Raw genomic sequence first — 18757 nt, 5'->3', positions numbered from 1 at the left:
GAACGGGGACAGCCAAAAGTGGTTATCCTGCTGTTCCAAAAAAAATTTGTTGACCGATGTTTTACCAACAAGTGTCATTGTGGGTTTCATGGAAGACCGCAGTGATATTTGATGGTATCCCTAATTTGCATCCCAAACTTTGTTTTAATTCTTGCAAAGATTTTTGAAATCGAAAGTTTTTTCTCTCAAGAATTTTTTATTACCTAGTATGCACATAATGATTAAATGGTTCATCATTCCACTTCACGTACTTTTACTTCAGTTTAAATTACTTGCGTTAACTAATACTTTTTTACCCCCTTCCCGCAGAACATCTTGGAATATATTTCTGTGTCGATGCTATAGATTCTACTTTTCCCCTTCATTTCAAGATAGTTTACCCCGAATAATAATAATAAGTATTTATTTTCGCCAAGCTCGGAGCTACGTAAAATGTATGTGTATAAAAAGATGCTTATTACTTTTAAGGAATCCAAAATGCATTGTATAAAGTAATATATTTCTTAAATATACAAAAGCATATTAAGGCATTGAAACTCAACCTGAAGTTTCAGGCGAATATTCTGCAATAAAAAAATATAAATGCTTTACGCATGTGATGCAGTTCAAGCAGAATTATAAGCTTATAGCAGTGCTTAAGAAAGAAGCTAAAATGTGAACAATGATCAGATGCTCTTCTCTCAAGAATAGATTTTTCACTTATGAATCCAAAGGCAGGGGCTCGTGACTATATTTCATCTTCCCTCTATTAAAATCTGCTACTGTGTTTCCAGATCCATATAGCACCCACTTTGTCGTTAATAAGCCTTCTACTCCCACAGGTCCTGTTGCATGAATACGGCTAGTGCTAATGCCCACTTCAGCACCTAAAGGGATTTTACATTATTTTAACATTTCCATTTTGTAACTAGACACAAAATATAATAATGATTTATAAAAGAGGTGGTGTTAGACAGGAATTCAAAACTGCCAAGTGTCACATTATAGAAAATATAGAAATCTGATACTTTAACAGGTAATGCAGTGCCGACAATTTAACTTAAATGGTACCTAACAAATATGTGTCACTGAAAATGTCGCGCAACCGGCATAGTGGTTAGTGACGCTGACTGCCATACCAAAGAGCCAAGGTTTGAATCCCGAAGAAGGCAACAGTGCTTGTAAAGGTAATTTTGTAAATGTTTTTGTAAATGATATTTGTAATAATATTTGTAAATGTTCGTAAATCTTGTTCCGTGCGACATGGGGACACTCTAAATATGCGGTGATCGAAAGTCCTCTCGAGAGGTTGGAGGTAGAGAAAGAAGGAAGGGTCAGCCTTGGACCCGTCCTACTGGGGTGCTTTCTTTCAAATTTGGAGGAGGAACTGAGCTAAAGTCTGGCTGTCACCTATATAGCGGTCAAAGCTCATGTCAATGACAAGCGTATTTGACTTCTTGCCATGAAGAATGTCGTGGACTTGTGCAGACCATTGTCAGACAAGCGAGATTGGTAGCAACAACATCGCTGAAAATTGAAGGGATGTAGATGTCCAAGGGAAATAATCTATGCGCTGAAATAAGGATATTATTTCTTTTTTCCACGTTTCTAGAAAAAGGATAGAATATATCGTAATTCAATATTTGTTATTAATTCCAAATCCTACAAATACCTCCTCATATCATCGTCATAAACAAACATACATGCACTAGCAAACTACTCTGTCTCAAAAGATCATTCAGTTTCTAAACTCTCTAAAGTTAAATCCTTTCATAATCTTCCAACTCATTTAAGAAAAATCGCTGATTCTACCTACTGCTAAATATGCTAGAGAATTCACTACAGTTGCGCCATATAATAACTTTCAACTTCCTTCCTTTGTTTGTAATTCAGGAAAAACATCATATTGATTAGTCAAATATTTATTTTGTCAATGCTATAATTTTAACATTAATTATTAATGCAAAGAAATATTAACATTTGCTCCCACTTAAAAGGATATTAGAGACAATCCCAAGACTCATTTAATCATATTAAGAGGTGATGAATTAGCGTCCATCACATTTTAGTTCGGTGACATTAAAGAGACTATTATGTTTTTCTGTTCAGAAAAAGCGGAAATCAATTAAGCTCTTGCCAAAATTCAACCTATGGATCTCCCCAGATTTGATAACTGTTTACACCACGGGAAGAGCACGCAAGGGGAAATGCTGTTATTCTTTCACAATGTGAAATTTGAATTCCTGAGGAATTCATACCATTTCTACTCAGCAGAGAATAGATTAAGGCTGCTTAAAAATTCTGTATTGGAGAATGCAGTCTGATGGCAGCCAAGAAGGTTATTAAGTCTTAAAAGCAACAATTATTGATTTTATTATTAGTGTCCCCTCTCTTTTCTAATTTTTCTTCCTTTAAATTTAACAATAAATAAAGATAAAAATTATAAACGTTTTGGCAGGAGGAGGAGGAATTAGATTTCTTTGAAGCTTTCAACAAATGCAAAATCTACTAGCTTTGAGTAACATTCCTTTTCGGTCTCTTTCCCTCTTTTCTTTTTTGGTTTATTTTACGAACATGTAACAAATAATGCCAATGTTCTTCACTTATTTCATTTCGACTTTTTTTAACTTTATTTACTTTTATTGGCATTTAAGCAATGAAATTTCGTAGAAAGTCTTAGAATTTCGTAGTCGAACATTTGGCTGATTTTAAGAAAAAGAACGATTTTCTTGTAATGCCAAGAGCAGGTGTCGGCAAACTATGGTACGAAGCAGAATTCTCAGTGGCACTTTACACCACTCTACCCAAAGTATCACATAAAGGTAATATATTGCCTTGTTTCTCCTCTCTGCAGCGCCCCGCCTCACGCATTTTGTCACCTTTCGTTCGGTTCGTTGCGCCGATGCACGAGTATCGGAGTATGATTTTAATTCGATGCATGTCTTGCGGTATAAGATGCTTTTAAGTTTACAACACGTTCTTAGTTTTAATGTGAAAACTTGTATTTTGTTTGTTTAATTATTGTGACAATTCATACCCACATATTTAATTAAATGTCTACTAAAAAAAAAGCCTTATGTTCCCGGTTTTCAAGAGTTGGACGAATGAATACATATTCGTAAATAAAAAGAATCGTGTTGTATGTGTCTTATGTCGCAAAGCGTCATATGTATCACATTAAGTATGCAAAGACATTTTGAAACTAAACATTAGTCCACATTTCAGAATTCCGATGAGAAATTTCAAGTTATAAAAACAGCTCTTTCTGGATATAAGAAACAAGTTACTTTTTTCTTGTCAAACAAGTGGAACCAAATCTAATGCGAGGAATGTAGTTTCGTAATTGCTCATTGTGTAGTCGCCAAAGGCAAAACTTCCACAGATAGCGGATATATTAAAGGACATAATTTTAAAAAGTGTTGAAATATTATTCAGCGATTTACCAAATTCACGAACAGTATTACTCTGAATTCAAGAAATATCGGTTTCTGAGCAAACTATTGAAAGACGGATAGCTGAAATAGCAGAAAATGTAACAACAAAACAGAATTCTGGGTTACAAGAAACTGCTGCATTTAGCGTTGCTCTTGATGAAAATATTGAAGTGAATGATGTTTCGTGCCTTGTTTTGTTATTATATTGTTATTCTATGTTGCTTATCTTTTATTTTAATAAATATACATATAAAAGATACATAATATATGTATAATTTAATTTTCTTTTAATTTCTATTAATTAAATATTTATATTGCATTTTGTTTATTTTATATTAATAAATACCTTTAAATGATGCATAATCAATATATAATAAAACTCTAAATCTGTATTTTTGATCTCTGTTTCCTGACATATGACTAACTCTGTTCCCATGCACTGTTGCGGGAATTGAACTATATCAAATATTTCCTACAGTGCGGCACATTGTATCATATTGGTAGATTGGTTTGGCACACCACAGCTACAAAGTTGCCGACTGCTGGCCGACAGCATTTCTGCATAATTTACACCAAGTCGAATTTTGCTTAATTTAAGACGTTAATTGTAAGGAAAGCTACTGTGTAATCTGTTCCGCTAATTACATACATTCAACTTTAAAATAAGTGCAAAGAGGTAAATGTTTTGTGGGTTTGTGTGTCCTAACGTAACTTCAATTTCGAAACTAAATTGCGTTCTTTTACTATCTATTAAGTTGAAAGAATGACTTAGGGATATTAGGGAATTATCGAATGTGTCCTTCTATTCCAAATATGTATGACAAATTTAAGACCTATACAGTGAATTCTACATCATTAATTAAAATAAGTAATAAATTTTACAGAATTATTATCCGGTACCACAATTATTCAGAAGGGAAATCTTCAGATCAGAAAATATCCTTCCTAAAATTCAAGATAAAATTTTCAGATTTATGAAACGGAAGGCTCCCTTCACTTGAACCTTTTACGATCTTAAGGTATCTTGAAACATGGGGCCAGCTGGAATACACGGACCTTCATGATTGTAACTTACACGACTCAATAGATACGCCTGTGGTACTTCATACTAAATATACCATAGTCAGATAAATTATCAGTTTCTAATCCAAAATGTACAGGAAAACTTTTATTTCTTTAGAAATATTTTAACAAATTCCTGAAACTCAATCAGTTTGTATTTACTCTGCATCATGTTATTCGTGAATACGCTTGGTAATCATTAAAACTTCACGAATTAAAGCTATAAATACAAAAGTGTCTTGACTGTGTCATATGCGTGACCGAATGGTGGCCAGACAATCGGGAATGTCGGTTAACAAGGAACCACGGAAGACTGGTTATTAAAATAATTCTAAGCAACATTTTATACAAGCTCGGTGTAACAAAAGACGGGCATAATTACTTCATGTTAAAATTAGATGGAAATTTATTTTTATTTGCATATAATAATAAAATTACGTTATTAAGAAATTAAGGCAAGTCCATCACGACACGCAGTGCACTATACAAAAATTGTAATAGATATTAAAAGAAGTGATAATATATTGTTGAGTGTGTAGGGGTTCGTAATGGATTGAATTCACACAGGTCCGACTATAGGTTAATAACATTTATTTTATCAAAAGAAACGCTTCAAAGTTCTGGAATTTTCCGCAGAAGTACTCGTACAGGTGTTCACAGTATAGCAGAGTACAATTAGTAGTTATGCTTCAAACTATTAAGAACGTTAAAAACACAACGCAGTGAAGCGCATCTAGAGAGAAAGCTAACACGGAAATACCTCCAATCTCACTCTGAACTAGCAACTCGCAACAATAACAAAAATAACAACTAACTAAGAATAGATTCAACTTATATCTCCGGCCCTATTACATATTCATGGAATTTTGCTAGCTCCTTGGTTAATAAGCCCTAAGGTAAATGATAATAAATAGCTCCTGACTTGGTACTAAGAGTAGATGCTCTCTCTCCGGCCTTATATAGTTTTCAGCCAAACGCCGAGATATTTCTAGGACTTTCAGCTTCTCGGATTTACTGGAAAGCCATATGAGGGTCGAACTACAGTTGCATCTAATATAGTGATCAATTACATTTATTCAATTGCAACACCTATTACCGTGATACAGGGACCGGACCCAAATGTCCCCAAATGGTAGCCATGTTTGGAGGCTTTTGGCGATTTCTTGCCAAATTACCGAGATACCCACTTACTCAATGTTAAATGGACTTGTCCCTGTATGCTGTGTGTACTTTTCCAGCCTAGCTCGTCTCTTTAGATTTTTACATGTTACATTATACAAACGAAATACAACAATTTTACTTATAATTCCACTAAAATTACCCATCTAAGTATAAAATTCGTAAAAATACATACAGAAAAATTCAACAAGTTATTTTCCGAAAAATCTATGTTAATAATTACAATTTCAAGTAAACTTCAGAAGTCCATTCTGTTTCATGTTTTTATACTTAACTATTTACTTACCGAGCCCATACCGATAACCATCAGCAAACCTCGTGCTGGCATTATGGAAAACACATGCACTATCGACGCTTTGTAAGAATTTCTGGGCAGCCCCCTCTGAAACACAATGTTATGAAATTTACTTATTTAAATAAATATAAACAAAATAAAAAATGATACAAAAATAAAATCATGTTTAATGTTGTTTTACTGCTTTCCTAGGTGTAGTTTCTCCGTAATGCATTCGCATGAATTTTGGAGATTTTTTGTTTGTAATAGAAAGGGTCTCTTTTTTTTTTAGCGCATATTAATATACCAACGGTACAATGCTGAAATCACGAAACTGCAGTTTTTTCTCTTTTCTCTTAAGTGCACTACTTAATTTTACTTTTATTTATTTTTTCCGGTGTATTATACTGGAGTAAATGTGAAAGATAAATATAAAGGAATTATCATATAAAAGTCACAATTCATGAAATTTGTTTTTCAGATTTCAAACTCTAAGATTTTTTTTCCTTAGAACAACTTTTTGCAGGTTGCGGTTTGCACGTGATGTGACATTTACCGAGCAACATATCGTATAATATGTAGCACAAGAGCTGTAGGTCTTGAATTACTGCCATATTAGATTTAATATGGTTCAAATCGGAAATAGCATAAAATAACATCCGTGCATTTGAAAAAACTTCCAGCTGAAACCAGGAAACTTAGTGCCATGAGCCATTCATGAAAATGTCATTTTAGATTCTATACGATTAAGCTCATGGCAGCCTGGGACGAGCAATGATATAATGTCAAAATTAAATTTTTAATTTTTAGCAAAATTACTCAAAAACAAGGACATAACTCATTTAAAGAATACAAAATCAAAATACCCCATTTTATCAGTTAGCTAATTAATATGTGCGACGTAATTCAAAGCAGCGCTTTTTTTTTCGGGGGAGGGAAGACTCCGTAGGAAGGTCGTAATGTTTAATGTCAATAATTTAAAATTCTGGTTCAGAAACTGAAAGCAATGAAAAGGAGAACCTATTATTGCATCACGACAAAAGGTTTGTAATTTTATTGTAACATCAGAAGAAAAAAGAAGCAGGAAATAAGTATGTATCTTTCAGTAAATTGAAACAACATTTTATCACACAGTTTACCGATACCTGTACTGCCACTGCCTCTAGAAGATATGTTACCTTTACGCACTGAATTATTTTTAAATAAATGTGATAAAATGTTAGAAGTATTCCATAATCTATGCTTAATCTTGCATGCTTCTTCAAGTCGAACAGACTAAATTTCAAGGTAGTATTCTCGGGGGCTTCACATAAGTAGCAATAGTAATGCAGCAAATAACTAGTGCCTACGAGTATAATCGTATTCCTTCTATTCGATTCGTACGTTTCAGCAGGTTATATGCGTTAAAAATGGTAAATGTCAAAAGAAATAAATATCTAAAATACCTAAAAATTTTAGAAACTTTTCGAATAAGTCAGGCAGTTTTCAGAAGCAACCTTCCTTTAGACATGTTAGTTAAAGGGGGTTGCTGATCAAAATTCAAAGTTTTCCAATCGATTTCTGTGGAAGAAAAGTATTGCATAAAATGTTTCTTTATTTAAAATAGGTAGGCTATTATACATGGTGCTCGGAAAATACTTAGCAAAAATGTAAAGATAGAAGAGACAGAAACAAATCGATTTTTAATGGAATTGTGTGTCAAAGCAGCGTGTTGAGGCGGCAGACCGCCAGTTGAATGCTTTTATCTTGGCCAGAAGATAAAAGCATTCAGCTGGCGTAAATTGCCCCTCCCTTGTCCGGATTTAAAGCATTATGCATCGTTACAGGGAAGCGAAGCCTGCCGTCATGCATTTTATGTATGAGGCTGCGGCTAAAACGGAGCCATTACTAAAATGAGGTGTAATGAACAATTGCAGTGTACCTTTAAGCAGCTTCTACCTTTCCGTATAACAGCCTACAGATAAAATGCATATCGGAGAGTTCTTTTTTCAGGTAACGATGTTTATCGCTCGAAATCCGCACGAGGAGAGCATTTAAAGCAAACGTAAGTTTGTTGCGGAATATACTTACCATCTTCGGTGACTATCACATCTGTATGACCACTTCCGTAGGTATTGATATGACTGACAGCCGACTCTACGCAATCGACTATTTCGACAGCACATTCCAGAGATCCATATTCAATTTTCATTGATTTAGCAGGAGGTGGGCCAAAGGTCAAAAGATTATGCAGACGAGGTCCTGAATAAATATTAACCTGTAAAAAATAATAAAATTTATTTGCATAAATTATTCAAAAGTAAAAGATTTAAAGAGTAAGAATAAACAAATTTACCCCTTCTTTCTTTAAAGAATTGCAAATATCAACAAAAAAGTTATTTTCTAAATGACATCGGTGCAATAACAATGTCTCCATTGCATTGCATGCTGCTGGATAATCGCATTTTGAGTCCTTCACTGAAATCAAGAAAGAAGAAAATAGTATGAAATTTTGTTTAAGAGACAAAAAATGTTTCAGTACATACATCTTAGAATTTACACAAAACATAAATTTTTGAATATTTATATCAATTTCGTTTGACTGTAGTCATTGAGTAATAGTATTTATCATAGTGCATAAAATTACATTTCAAATTTATATAGAATTGCATAATGCTTCCTAGTTTAATACCACCTAAATTTTTTACAAAAATGCTAGAAATTTACTTACAGTTTTAGGAGTTATTATCGAAAAATTAACTATCAATAAACTAACTCAGCTACTTTTCATTTGATGCCAAATATATAAAGAGGAATGTTCTTTTTTAGACTTTTCTGATTTGTAATTAAATCGAGTTCCATTCATATAGTACCTTCTATCGCATTTTCGTATTTTATTCTATCGTTTTGCTTTCTCCAGAAACAGCTGACAAGAAAAATCATAGACACAAATACATAGAAGACAGAGTCAAAATGACCCTTCTGGAGAACTTTTCCAAAAACCTGAACGACTCTTTCACATGTCAAGTTTTTTTTAATAAAATATGTATGTTTTTTAAATACTTTTTAGATATGACATTAAAAAAATTATAGGGAAAAATTCTTCATTTTGGAATAAAATGTATGTTTTTTAGATAGATAAGGAAAAACACACAAAAATTTCAAGTTTTTATAATAAAAATGAAGAAATGACATTAGAGTTTAGAATAGAAATGAGACATATTTTTAAATAGGAAACAATACACAAAAATCTGAAGTTTTTAGAATAGAAATCATATAAAAATATATGTTTCTTAGGTATGAAAAAGTCTTAAAGTTTTAGAATAAAAATGAAATAAATATAGGATTTTTTAAATAAAAAATAAATATGACTCAGAGTTTAAAAAAAAATGCATTTTTAAGATTATTTTTCTAATTCATACGAATATTCTCATCTTTCATATCTTTATAGTTGAATATGTAATTTCCATGATTAATTTTGTTGATTGCATTGTCAGTAAGATTCCATGACTTATTCTAAGAAAATACTCCTTTTCTTCATCACCTACTGATATATTTGCAGTACATGAATCTCCATATTTAGTTTTTATTTTTCTCGGTAACATCAGATTATATCTAGCAGGCTCTAAAAATATCAATTATAGAGTTTTAGGATAATATCCGAGACCTGAATTCTTCCATGAGGATTTAATTTCCTTGAGGCTTAAATTCCATGAATTCTTCCATGGGGCAATTTTTAAAGACTTTTATTTAGAAAAAAAATTTTATTACTATTTTTTTTTATTTATAGTCGTTAGGTTGAAGCAGGAGACGTGAAAAACGCGCAGTGCTTTTGCCGGGACTCGAACCTGGACGTCTCGATCGATACGTATTCGAGAGGTCCAGGTTCTTAATAATTAATAAAATATTCACTATGATTTACCATAATAAATATTCATTATGATTATTCTTTGCGTGTAATACTTCAAGTTTACAAGATTTATAATAAAATCTCATGATTTTATTAAAATGACATAGAAATAAAATTTGACAAAACGATATAAAAGGTTTTTAGATCTTTTTCTAACATACATATATGCAGATAATTCACAAAGAATGCATTTTCCTTTTCTAAATCATTCATTTTTTTTCAACGTAATAGCAAAATTTATAAAGATGAGTTAATAGAAGGAAATTTATGCCCTGTTTATTTGGTTTATGGTTAAATTCAATTTAAGAATTTTAATATTTACTTCTTCTTCAACTTTTCATCCATTTATTAGTAAACATTTCTTTTAAGATTCGCACACATATGAGAATATAATACAAATTCTCTCATAATGCCTTCTAAAGAAATTCCGCCACTTGTTTATATAAATTTGGATTGCACTAGACTACTTTCTCCTCATGTTTATTTAAAAAATCTTCGCTGAAATCTTGATGCTGAGTTATTTCAAAGCTATTTACTACATCTTTCAATTTTTCAATAATACTATTTTCTGTTAATTTTTTATATCTAGAAACTAATTTCACATTTAATTTTCTAAAATTTTGTAAAACAAAATTATTAGGTAAAGACTGGTATTCTGATATTGTATCCCAATTAATTTTGCCTTTGTTATCTAAAATGGATTTTTTAAATAATACTTGATATCTAGATAGAATGTCCCAATTAAGGAGATTTTCGTACATGATCATGAACGGTTTAGATGCTTCTCATATGCTAAAATGTTATCCCAAAAAACTCACTTTTTATATTCACTGATGAAAGGTTCAGATAATTTTTGATATCCACAAATCAAATCCCAATGAACAACATTTTCAAAATTTCAAATTAAATCTTCAATTAAAACAATGTTTTAGAAATCTTGCACTAGTTCAGCGTTTCTCAAAGTGTGGGTCGCAACCCGGCACAGAGTAGCAGAAAATTTCAGCTGGGTCGTGGCAAAAATTGTAATAACACAAAAAATCTATATCATTTTGCTTTAAATTTAATATTTTTCGAAACTTTTTCAAGTACTGCAGGTGGCAACCCTTTACCACCGTTTCCTACAGGACCGTTTAAATTCGGATGCTCTGATTGGCTGATTTCGATTTGTCATTCAGTGCCTTCTCCGGTACATGTGCCGTAAACTCACGTGTATCAAAACAAGGTTATGTTTGAATTTTTGTTACCTATTTTATTTGACAATAGTTATTATTACTTATTATTAATAGCAACTTCATATTGGTAAGTAATAAAAATAATTTTTCTTATAAATCATTAATAAACAAATTCTTTTTATTAAAGCTTTCAACCTTTTTTTAAAACGGATAAATGGTTAATCAAAAAACCACAGATTTAAATGATGATGATCAACCAAGCACGAGCAAAGCTAAATATTATGATGGTGATGAAACTGTGCCTGAAGCACCTAAAGGAGACATACAGCGCCAAAATAACAAGCGTAAAGCTATTTGGACTCGCAACTATTGTGACGAATATTTACGCTTTGGGTTCATTGCCGGCGGCAGTCAAAATAATTTGCCGCTATGTGTTATTTGCAATGAGCAACTTTCAAATGAAAGTATGAAACCGTCAAAGTTGAAACGGCATTTAAGCACACTCCATTCTGAGTACTCTGATAAGCCAAATAACTTTTTTACTGGTAAGAAAAATGAATTTATTGCTGCTCGAAACAAAATGAAAAATACACTCTCACCTCACCAGTTAAATAAAAACCTCACTTTGACATCTTTTTGAAATTTCCAAATTAATAGCTGAAACTGGGTATCCTCATAGTGTTGGAGAAAATTTAATACTTCCCGCTTTGAAAATTGTCGCAAATAATTTATGCGGAATAAAGGAAAAATGTTTATTTTCGGCGATACCATTATCAAATAATACAGTTAAACGGAAAATTGATGATTGGGCGAAACATTTAGAAGAACTAGTTGTTCAAGTAGAAAAGAGCAAGTTTTTTTCCTTGCAAAGAGATGAAAGCACGGATATCGAGAATAATGCAAATCTAATGTGTTTTATCAGATATATTGACCAAGACACCATACAAGAAAATGTTTTGTTGTAAAAGGCTACCGACAAGAACGACCTCAGATGAAATTTTTAAGGCTGCCAATGATTTTGTCACTAGTCACGGTATTGATTGGATGAAGTGTGTTGGGCTAAGTAGCGACGGAGCACGTGTAATGGCAGGCTGTCATATAGGTTTGTTTAAACAAATTCAAGAATTAGCAATTAATTGCGTATGGGTGCACTATAGTATCCATAAACAAGCGTTTGCGGTAAAACGAATGCCCTTAAATTTAAACCTGACTTTGGAAGAATGTGCCAAGTTTGTAAACTACATAAAATCTCGTCCATTAAATAGCAGACTTTTTATCGAATTATGCAAGGAAATGGGGAGTTATCATAAACATCTCCTTTTGTATTGTAATTCACGATGGCTTTCAAAAGGAAGCGTTTTAAAACGTCTGTTTGAGCTAAAAGACGAAGCCTTGGTATTTCTGAATAAACACTCACCATCTAAAAAAGATGCTATTTTTCCATTTAAGGATAGATTCCACGATTTCTAGTGGTTAATCAAAGTAGCTTATTTGCGCCTTTGCTACATTCAATGAATTGAATTTAAATTTGCAAGGCTTTGGTTTAAATATTTTCAAAGCATCGGAAAAAATCGCTGCAATAATTTAAGAAAAAAAGGACTCTGTGGAAACAACGACTTTCAGAAGGAAGTTTTAAATCTTTTGAAACATTACATAAATTTATTGAAACCCATTCAAACTACGATGAAGAAGATTTACATCTTGAAACACTATTAGTTTCAATTCAAGAACATCTTTTGGAGCTAATAAATAGTTTTAAAAACTACTTTCCGGATATTCCTTCAAATAATATGTGTATTAAAGATCCTTTTTCTGTCAATATTGAAAAGGAAGAAATGCTTAATCTTAGTGAACAAGAAGTTGATAATTTAATTGAAATTTCATGCGACACTGATCTTAAAAAAGTGTTTGAAACTGTACCACTAATTAATTTTTGGTTGCGCTGTTAAAAGGAATATCCAAACGTAAGCGAAAAAGCGATACAATTTTAAATGCCTTTTGTCACCATTTATGCGAGTGAAACTGCTTTCTCAGCCCTTGGTCTACTTAAAAAGTAAGTATCGAAACAGATTGGATGTCGAACCTAATTTGAGAATAAAATTAACATCATTAAGTCCTAATCTGAAATTACTATGTGATGAAAAACAGCATTATCCTTCGCACTAAGGTCAAAATATGTAAAACAAAATTTACTTTATTTACTTTAAGTTTTAAATGAAGACAATGGATTGTCTTTAATTACTTATGTTTTTGTTATATAATTATTTTGCAATTTTTTTGTATGAAATAAACAAACAAATAACTTGAATTTGATTTTTATTAAAAAATGAAATTTGTTTCGTAAATAAATGTTTTTATAATAAGGTGGGTCGCGAAAATATTTAAAATCTCGTACCGGGCCGCGGTCAAAGTAGTTTGGGAAACGCTGCCCTAGTTAACTTCCATTTATTTAGGATGATATATCTTCGTTATAATCCAAGCTTCCTAGTAACTCTCAGGTACCGTTGTGTGCCGTCCGCGTTATGCGGCAAAAACTCTTTAATGTCTGGCGAAAGCCAAGTTCCATAATTAATCTAACACTTCAATTATCAAATAAGGATGTCTCTCCTTGTTCGACCTTATAGCACATAACCTTGCCTAACATATAAAAATAATGATTTATTTTTAAGAATAATTGAACTCAAAATAAAAATCCTTTCGTCAGTTTCATTGCGAGCTTTCTTTGTCTATGTAATGAATTCTGACGAATTCTGAGAATACAGTAAATCAGAGTGAAAATGCTATTTATAATTTTACTATAAAAGAAAAAATAATGTTTTATAATCGAGAAGTTTCCTTCAATTAGAAATAAAAATTGCAAAAAATAAAGATGATAATATTAGAGAGGTACATGTAACTTTAAATAGTTTGGGAGGATTTATTTATACAGCACAACTAATTATAGCAGGTAAACGTATTGGACATCATAATGTAGATTCTCCATTATTGATTCATTCTATTTTAATGATTCAATGTACTCCTGATTATTTAACATCTGAAGGTACAAATATGTTTATCTGTCCTGATATTTCGGATAAACTTGATAAGCGATTTATTATCTTAAAAGGTGCTGATATTGAAGCTCCTAAATTACTTGATGCAATAAATAACTTAAAATTGAATAAATATCTTAACGAAAGTTTTTTTTAAAAGATGGTATATTATGAAAAACAACAGTGTTATAAAAATATGGTGACAAATTTTGAAATTAATCTTGAATTTCAAAGAAATGTAATTGAAACTATGATATATACTAATTAAAAATTATTATAAAGTAGTTGTAAAACTTATATTAAGTCACTATAAATTTTAAAATAATGCAAAATTATACTGAAAACCTTAAAATTGAAAAAGAAATAAAAATTGGATGGAACAATAAGTTCAGAATGCTAAAATTTTCATTCATAATCTTCTTCATTTGGCACATATAAGTTAATATCTACTTCAAATGATGTTTTAAGCTAGATTTTTTTTAAATATATTTATCAGGTCTTTAAAATCTAGTCGAAAAAAATTCCCTTCAAAAACGGTTCCTTATAAATAGAAATGCAATTTATGACTATGAAAAAAATACGGGAGTTTTGTAAGACTCATAACATCTGTGGTTATTCAAGACTTAATGAAAGAGATCTTATAGATTTTGTGATACAGCATATGAAAAAGAAAAATTGTTGAAGCATTCAAAGTGATTGTTTTTCTAAGCTAAAAATTAAACGTAAAATTTGTGGAGAATTTGTTGATCAATCTTACATAAAAAATCATTCAAGATCATTAAAATATAAATTTGCCTTAGTTAATGAAGAAAAGCATCTAATAACTAGATCTAAAAAAGAAATATTAGATTACTGTAAAATACACGATTTTCAAGTTTCAGATACCCTAAATCCGATATTATTTAGTACTTAAAAGATGAAACACAATTTTTAAATTTGTTTCCTTTCGGTAAAGATTTATTTCCGAAACCAAGAAGCCACAATTCAAATGTAATATTTGTGGTGGATATCAAAACGAATCTGATAAAAGTCATCATTTAAAATGTTTAAAATATAGAAACGCAACTGTAATTGAAAAGGTGTCCGCCGATAACATCGTGGCAAAAACATCGCGGATGAAAACGTCGCGGAGAAAACAACGCAAGGTGAAAACGTCGTGCTACAAAACATCGTGGGAAAAAACATCGCAGTCTTAAAACATCGTGGTACAAAACATCGTCGTCGAAAATAAAGCAGTTCAAAATCTTCGCAGTTTAAAATCATCGTCGTCGAAAACATCGTGATAAAAAATAAAGTATCTACAAATCATCGCATGACGATAACATCCCAGATATGCTTTTTTTCAGGCTTTAATAACTGTAAATGGAGATATGGTTCCCATAAGGATTTGTGAGCGCAAGATGTAAAGAAGGATAATTTTTACTTTCACAGTTTTTTATTGACTAATAAATTTTTGTTGAAAAAGTAAGAAGGAAACTTAAGCATAGAAAATTAAATGCAACTTATAGATTATACTTTTCATAAAAAATTACCAGTAAAAACTTTATAAAAAATTATTTATTTATGGCCTTTGTTAGTTAACTATGTCGGTTTAAAATTCTATTGAGTGCTATAAATTGCATTAATTTTCTATGTTTGAGTTTCCTTCGTATTTTCTCAGCAAAAATTTATTAGTTAATAAAAAATATGAAAGTAAAAATTATCCTTCTTTCCATCTTGCGCTCACGAATCATTATGGGAATATCCATTAACAGTTATTAAAAGCCTGAAAAAAAGCATGTCTGCGATGTTATCGTCATGCGATGATTTATAGATACTTTATTTTTTACCGCGATATTTTCGACGACGATGTTTTTAAACTGCGAAGTTTTTGAACTGCTTTATTTTCGACGACGATGTTTTGTAAAACGATGTTTTAGGACTGCAATGTTTTCTCTTTGCGATGTTTTCTCCCACGATGTTTTGTAGCACGACGTTTTCGCCTTGCGTTGTTTTCTCCGCGACGTTTTCGTCCGCGATGTTCTTTCCGCGATGTTTTCGGCTGTAACCATTGAAAACCATCGAAATAGAATCGTGTTTTAAGTGTAGATTAAAAACCTATTGAATTTTTTAAATGTATATATAATCAAGCAAATTAATGAATTTTTATATATTAGAAGAAATAAATTTGCTAAATACATAATAAAAAGAATCTTTAAATAAGAAACAACATTTAAAATAAATTTTAAATTATTTTGTGATTATGAAAAGATTTTAATGATTCTAATGAAGAACCAAAGAGTTTTCATTTAAAAGAAAAAATTAAGTTGCATTAAAGTATTCAGATTTAGGTGACATTTATGGTAGTTATGGTGATTAATTTTAACAGAAGTTACCGAATTTGAAGAAGAAGATTAGAATGGAAATTAGATGCAATAATTGTTTTAGAATTGGCAATAAGTAAATATGATCTTTTAAAAGGGTTAGTTTATATAGCATTATCTGAAGAATAAAAAAATATAAAAATTATAAATGTGAAAAATAATGATAATGAATGTCAATAAATATTTCATGGCGTTCTATGTTATGTGCAATACATTTACAGACTGTGAAAGAATTTTAAAGTATAAAGAATATGAGAATAAATTAAATTTCGAAGGAATTGATTTTCCTGTTTCATTAGATAAAATTAAAAAATTTTAAAAAATTAACAATATATCTGTTAATGTATATGGTTATGAAAAGTAAAAGAACTTTTGTAACGGTAAAAGAAAATTAAGCAACCATATAAACTTACCATATATAAATGATCATTATTGTTGGATTAAAAGCATGCCTAGATCATTAAGAAATGAAATGGGATGGGAACAGGTATATTGGTGTGCTAGATGTTTATTAAATTTACAGTCAAGTAAAAAATTAAAAGAACATGAAATAGCTTGTCAAAAATCCTTGTAAAGCAAAAATGTGTAAAAAAGGCGAATATATAAAATTTAATAATTATAATCGGTCAATGAGAGTTCCATTTGTTATTTATGCAGATTTTGAAAGTTTATTAAAAAATAAGCGCTTGTCAACAAAATCCTAGATTATCTGATAAATATGAATCAGTAAGAGTTTATAATTTAACAAAGGAAGAAACAGATAATGGATTACGTAAATTAGTTCTGAAAGATAAACAAATCTTTAGCGATGGAAAAATTCATAAAACAGAATTAAAATTAAGTGAAAACTCTTATACACATCTATATTAAACTCATAATGAAGGGGAATTCAGTTATTACATGAAATATAATAATGATTATTTCAAATCTCCAGTTTACTATAAGGGAACTAATGCAGTGAAAATATTTTGTGAATCCAATTAAAAAAAGATACTACTAAAACTAAGAAATTTATTAAGAGAAAAGAAGAAAAACATGAAGATATTAAATCTACGGTAGATATTTGATGAAACTCACAATAAGAAAACTAATAAATGTCATACATGCGAAAAAGCATTTTTACCGGATGATATCGAAAAAAAGTGTTTTTCTTTATGATTACATGGATTCTGAAGAAAAATATGAAAAAAACTAAAGTACCCCCTCAAAAAGAATATTACAATAGATTAAATGAATGTGTTATAAATGTTGATAATTATAATCATGCACAAAATAGTTTGAAAGCTTTTAATGTTAAAAATTTAGGAGAATATCCAAAATTATCTATTAAATCAGATGTTTTACTATTAGCAGATATTTTTGAAAATTTTAGAAATGTTTGTTTGAAAACATATAAATTAGATCCCGTTTGGTATTTTATAACTCGTGGATTATCATGGGATGCAATATTAGAAAAGACAGAAGTCAAATTAGATTTGTTATGTGATGTTAATATGGTTTAAATGATAGAAAAGGGAATAAGAGATGGAGCATCACAATGTTGTAACAGATAATGCAAAAGCAAATAATACATTTATGAAATTATATGATAATAATAAAGAACTATTTAATATATTTTAGATGTTAATACGCTATATGGCTGCGCTACGAGTCAATATTTACCTTACAGTGGATTTAAATATGTAGAAGATCCTCATATATTAGAAAATATCGATAAAAATACAGAAAAAGGAACTATACGAGATGGTGATTTAGAATGTCCAAAAGAATTACACGATTATCATTCAGATTTACCTTTAGAACCAGAAAAAATAATTTCTGATAAGCAAGAAAAATTAACAGCTTTATATGATAAAAAGAATTATATAAATATATTATATTTTATTACGTATATGATACGTTATAAAAGTTTAAAACAGTATTTAGATATGGGAATAAAATTTAGAAAAGGTACATAAAATTTTAGAATTCAAACAGTCACATTGACTTGAAAAATATATAGATTTAAATACTGAAATGAAGAAAAAAAGCTGCTAATGTTTCTGAGAAAAAATTTTATGAATTGAATTAATAGTGATCATTCGAAAAATACAAATACATTTATTTAAATTTAGATTTTTTAATGCCTTTTGCAAAGTAAACAAGAAGAAGTATAAAATAATTTTTAAAAAATACCAAAACTTGAATAAAAGTAATTTTTATATTCATAAGCTAAAACTAAATTTTTGATAGGTAATAAAAGGCTGACAGCATTTCCTCCTGAAAATATGGAACTCTCTTCTGGTTGAGAACCCCTGTGTTATACCTAGGATTGCGAAAATATTTGTTCGGGGTAAAATGGAAAAGTTTCAAAAGCCCTGTTTTAGATCATAA

At 30.4% G+C, this 18757-nt stretch overlaps 1 protein-coding gene across 4 annotated transcripts in view; it reads right to left on the bottom strand.

Moving 5' to 3' along the window:
* Nucleotides 1–478: 478 nt before the first annotated feature.
* Nucleotides 479–18757, bottom strand: part of P5CS (Delta[1]-pyrroline-5-carboxylate synthase) — a 172770-nt gene continuing 154491 nt past the window's right edge. For all 4 annotated transcript variants that reach the window (XM_085808339.1, XM_085808341.1, XM_085808342.1 and 1 more), the window contains 4 exons: nucleotides 8264–8385; nucleotides 7999–8185; nucleotides 5941–6036; nucleotides 479–866 (listed from right to left, as the gene is read on the bottom strand). In XM_085808339.1, the coding sequence (XP_085664465.1) occupies nucleotides 700–866; nucleotides 5941–6036; nucleotides 7999–8185; nucleotides 8264–8385 (572 nt within the window). In that variant the 3' untranslated portion in view covers nucleotides 479–699. The remainder of the gene's footprint in view (nucleotides 867–5940; nucleotides 6037–7998; nucleotides 8186–8263; nucleotides 8386–18757) is intronic.

This window comes from Stegodyphus dumicola, chromosome X1 (genome assembly GCF_044657685.1).
Source record: "Stegodyphus dumicola isolate Sdum_Otavi_A_Nest chromosome X1, ASM4465768v1".
Taxonomy (NCBI): Eukaryota; Metazoa; Arthropoda; class Arachnida; order Araneae; family Eresidae; genus Stegodyphus; species Stegodyphus dumicola.
This window is presented reverse-complemented; position numbering and strand designations above follow the sequence as displayed.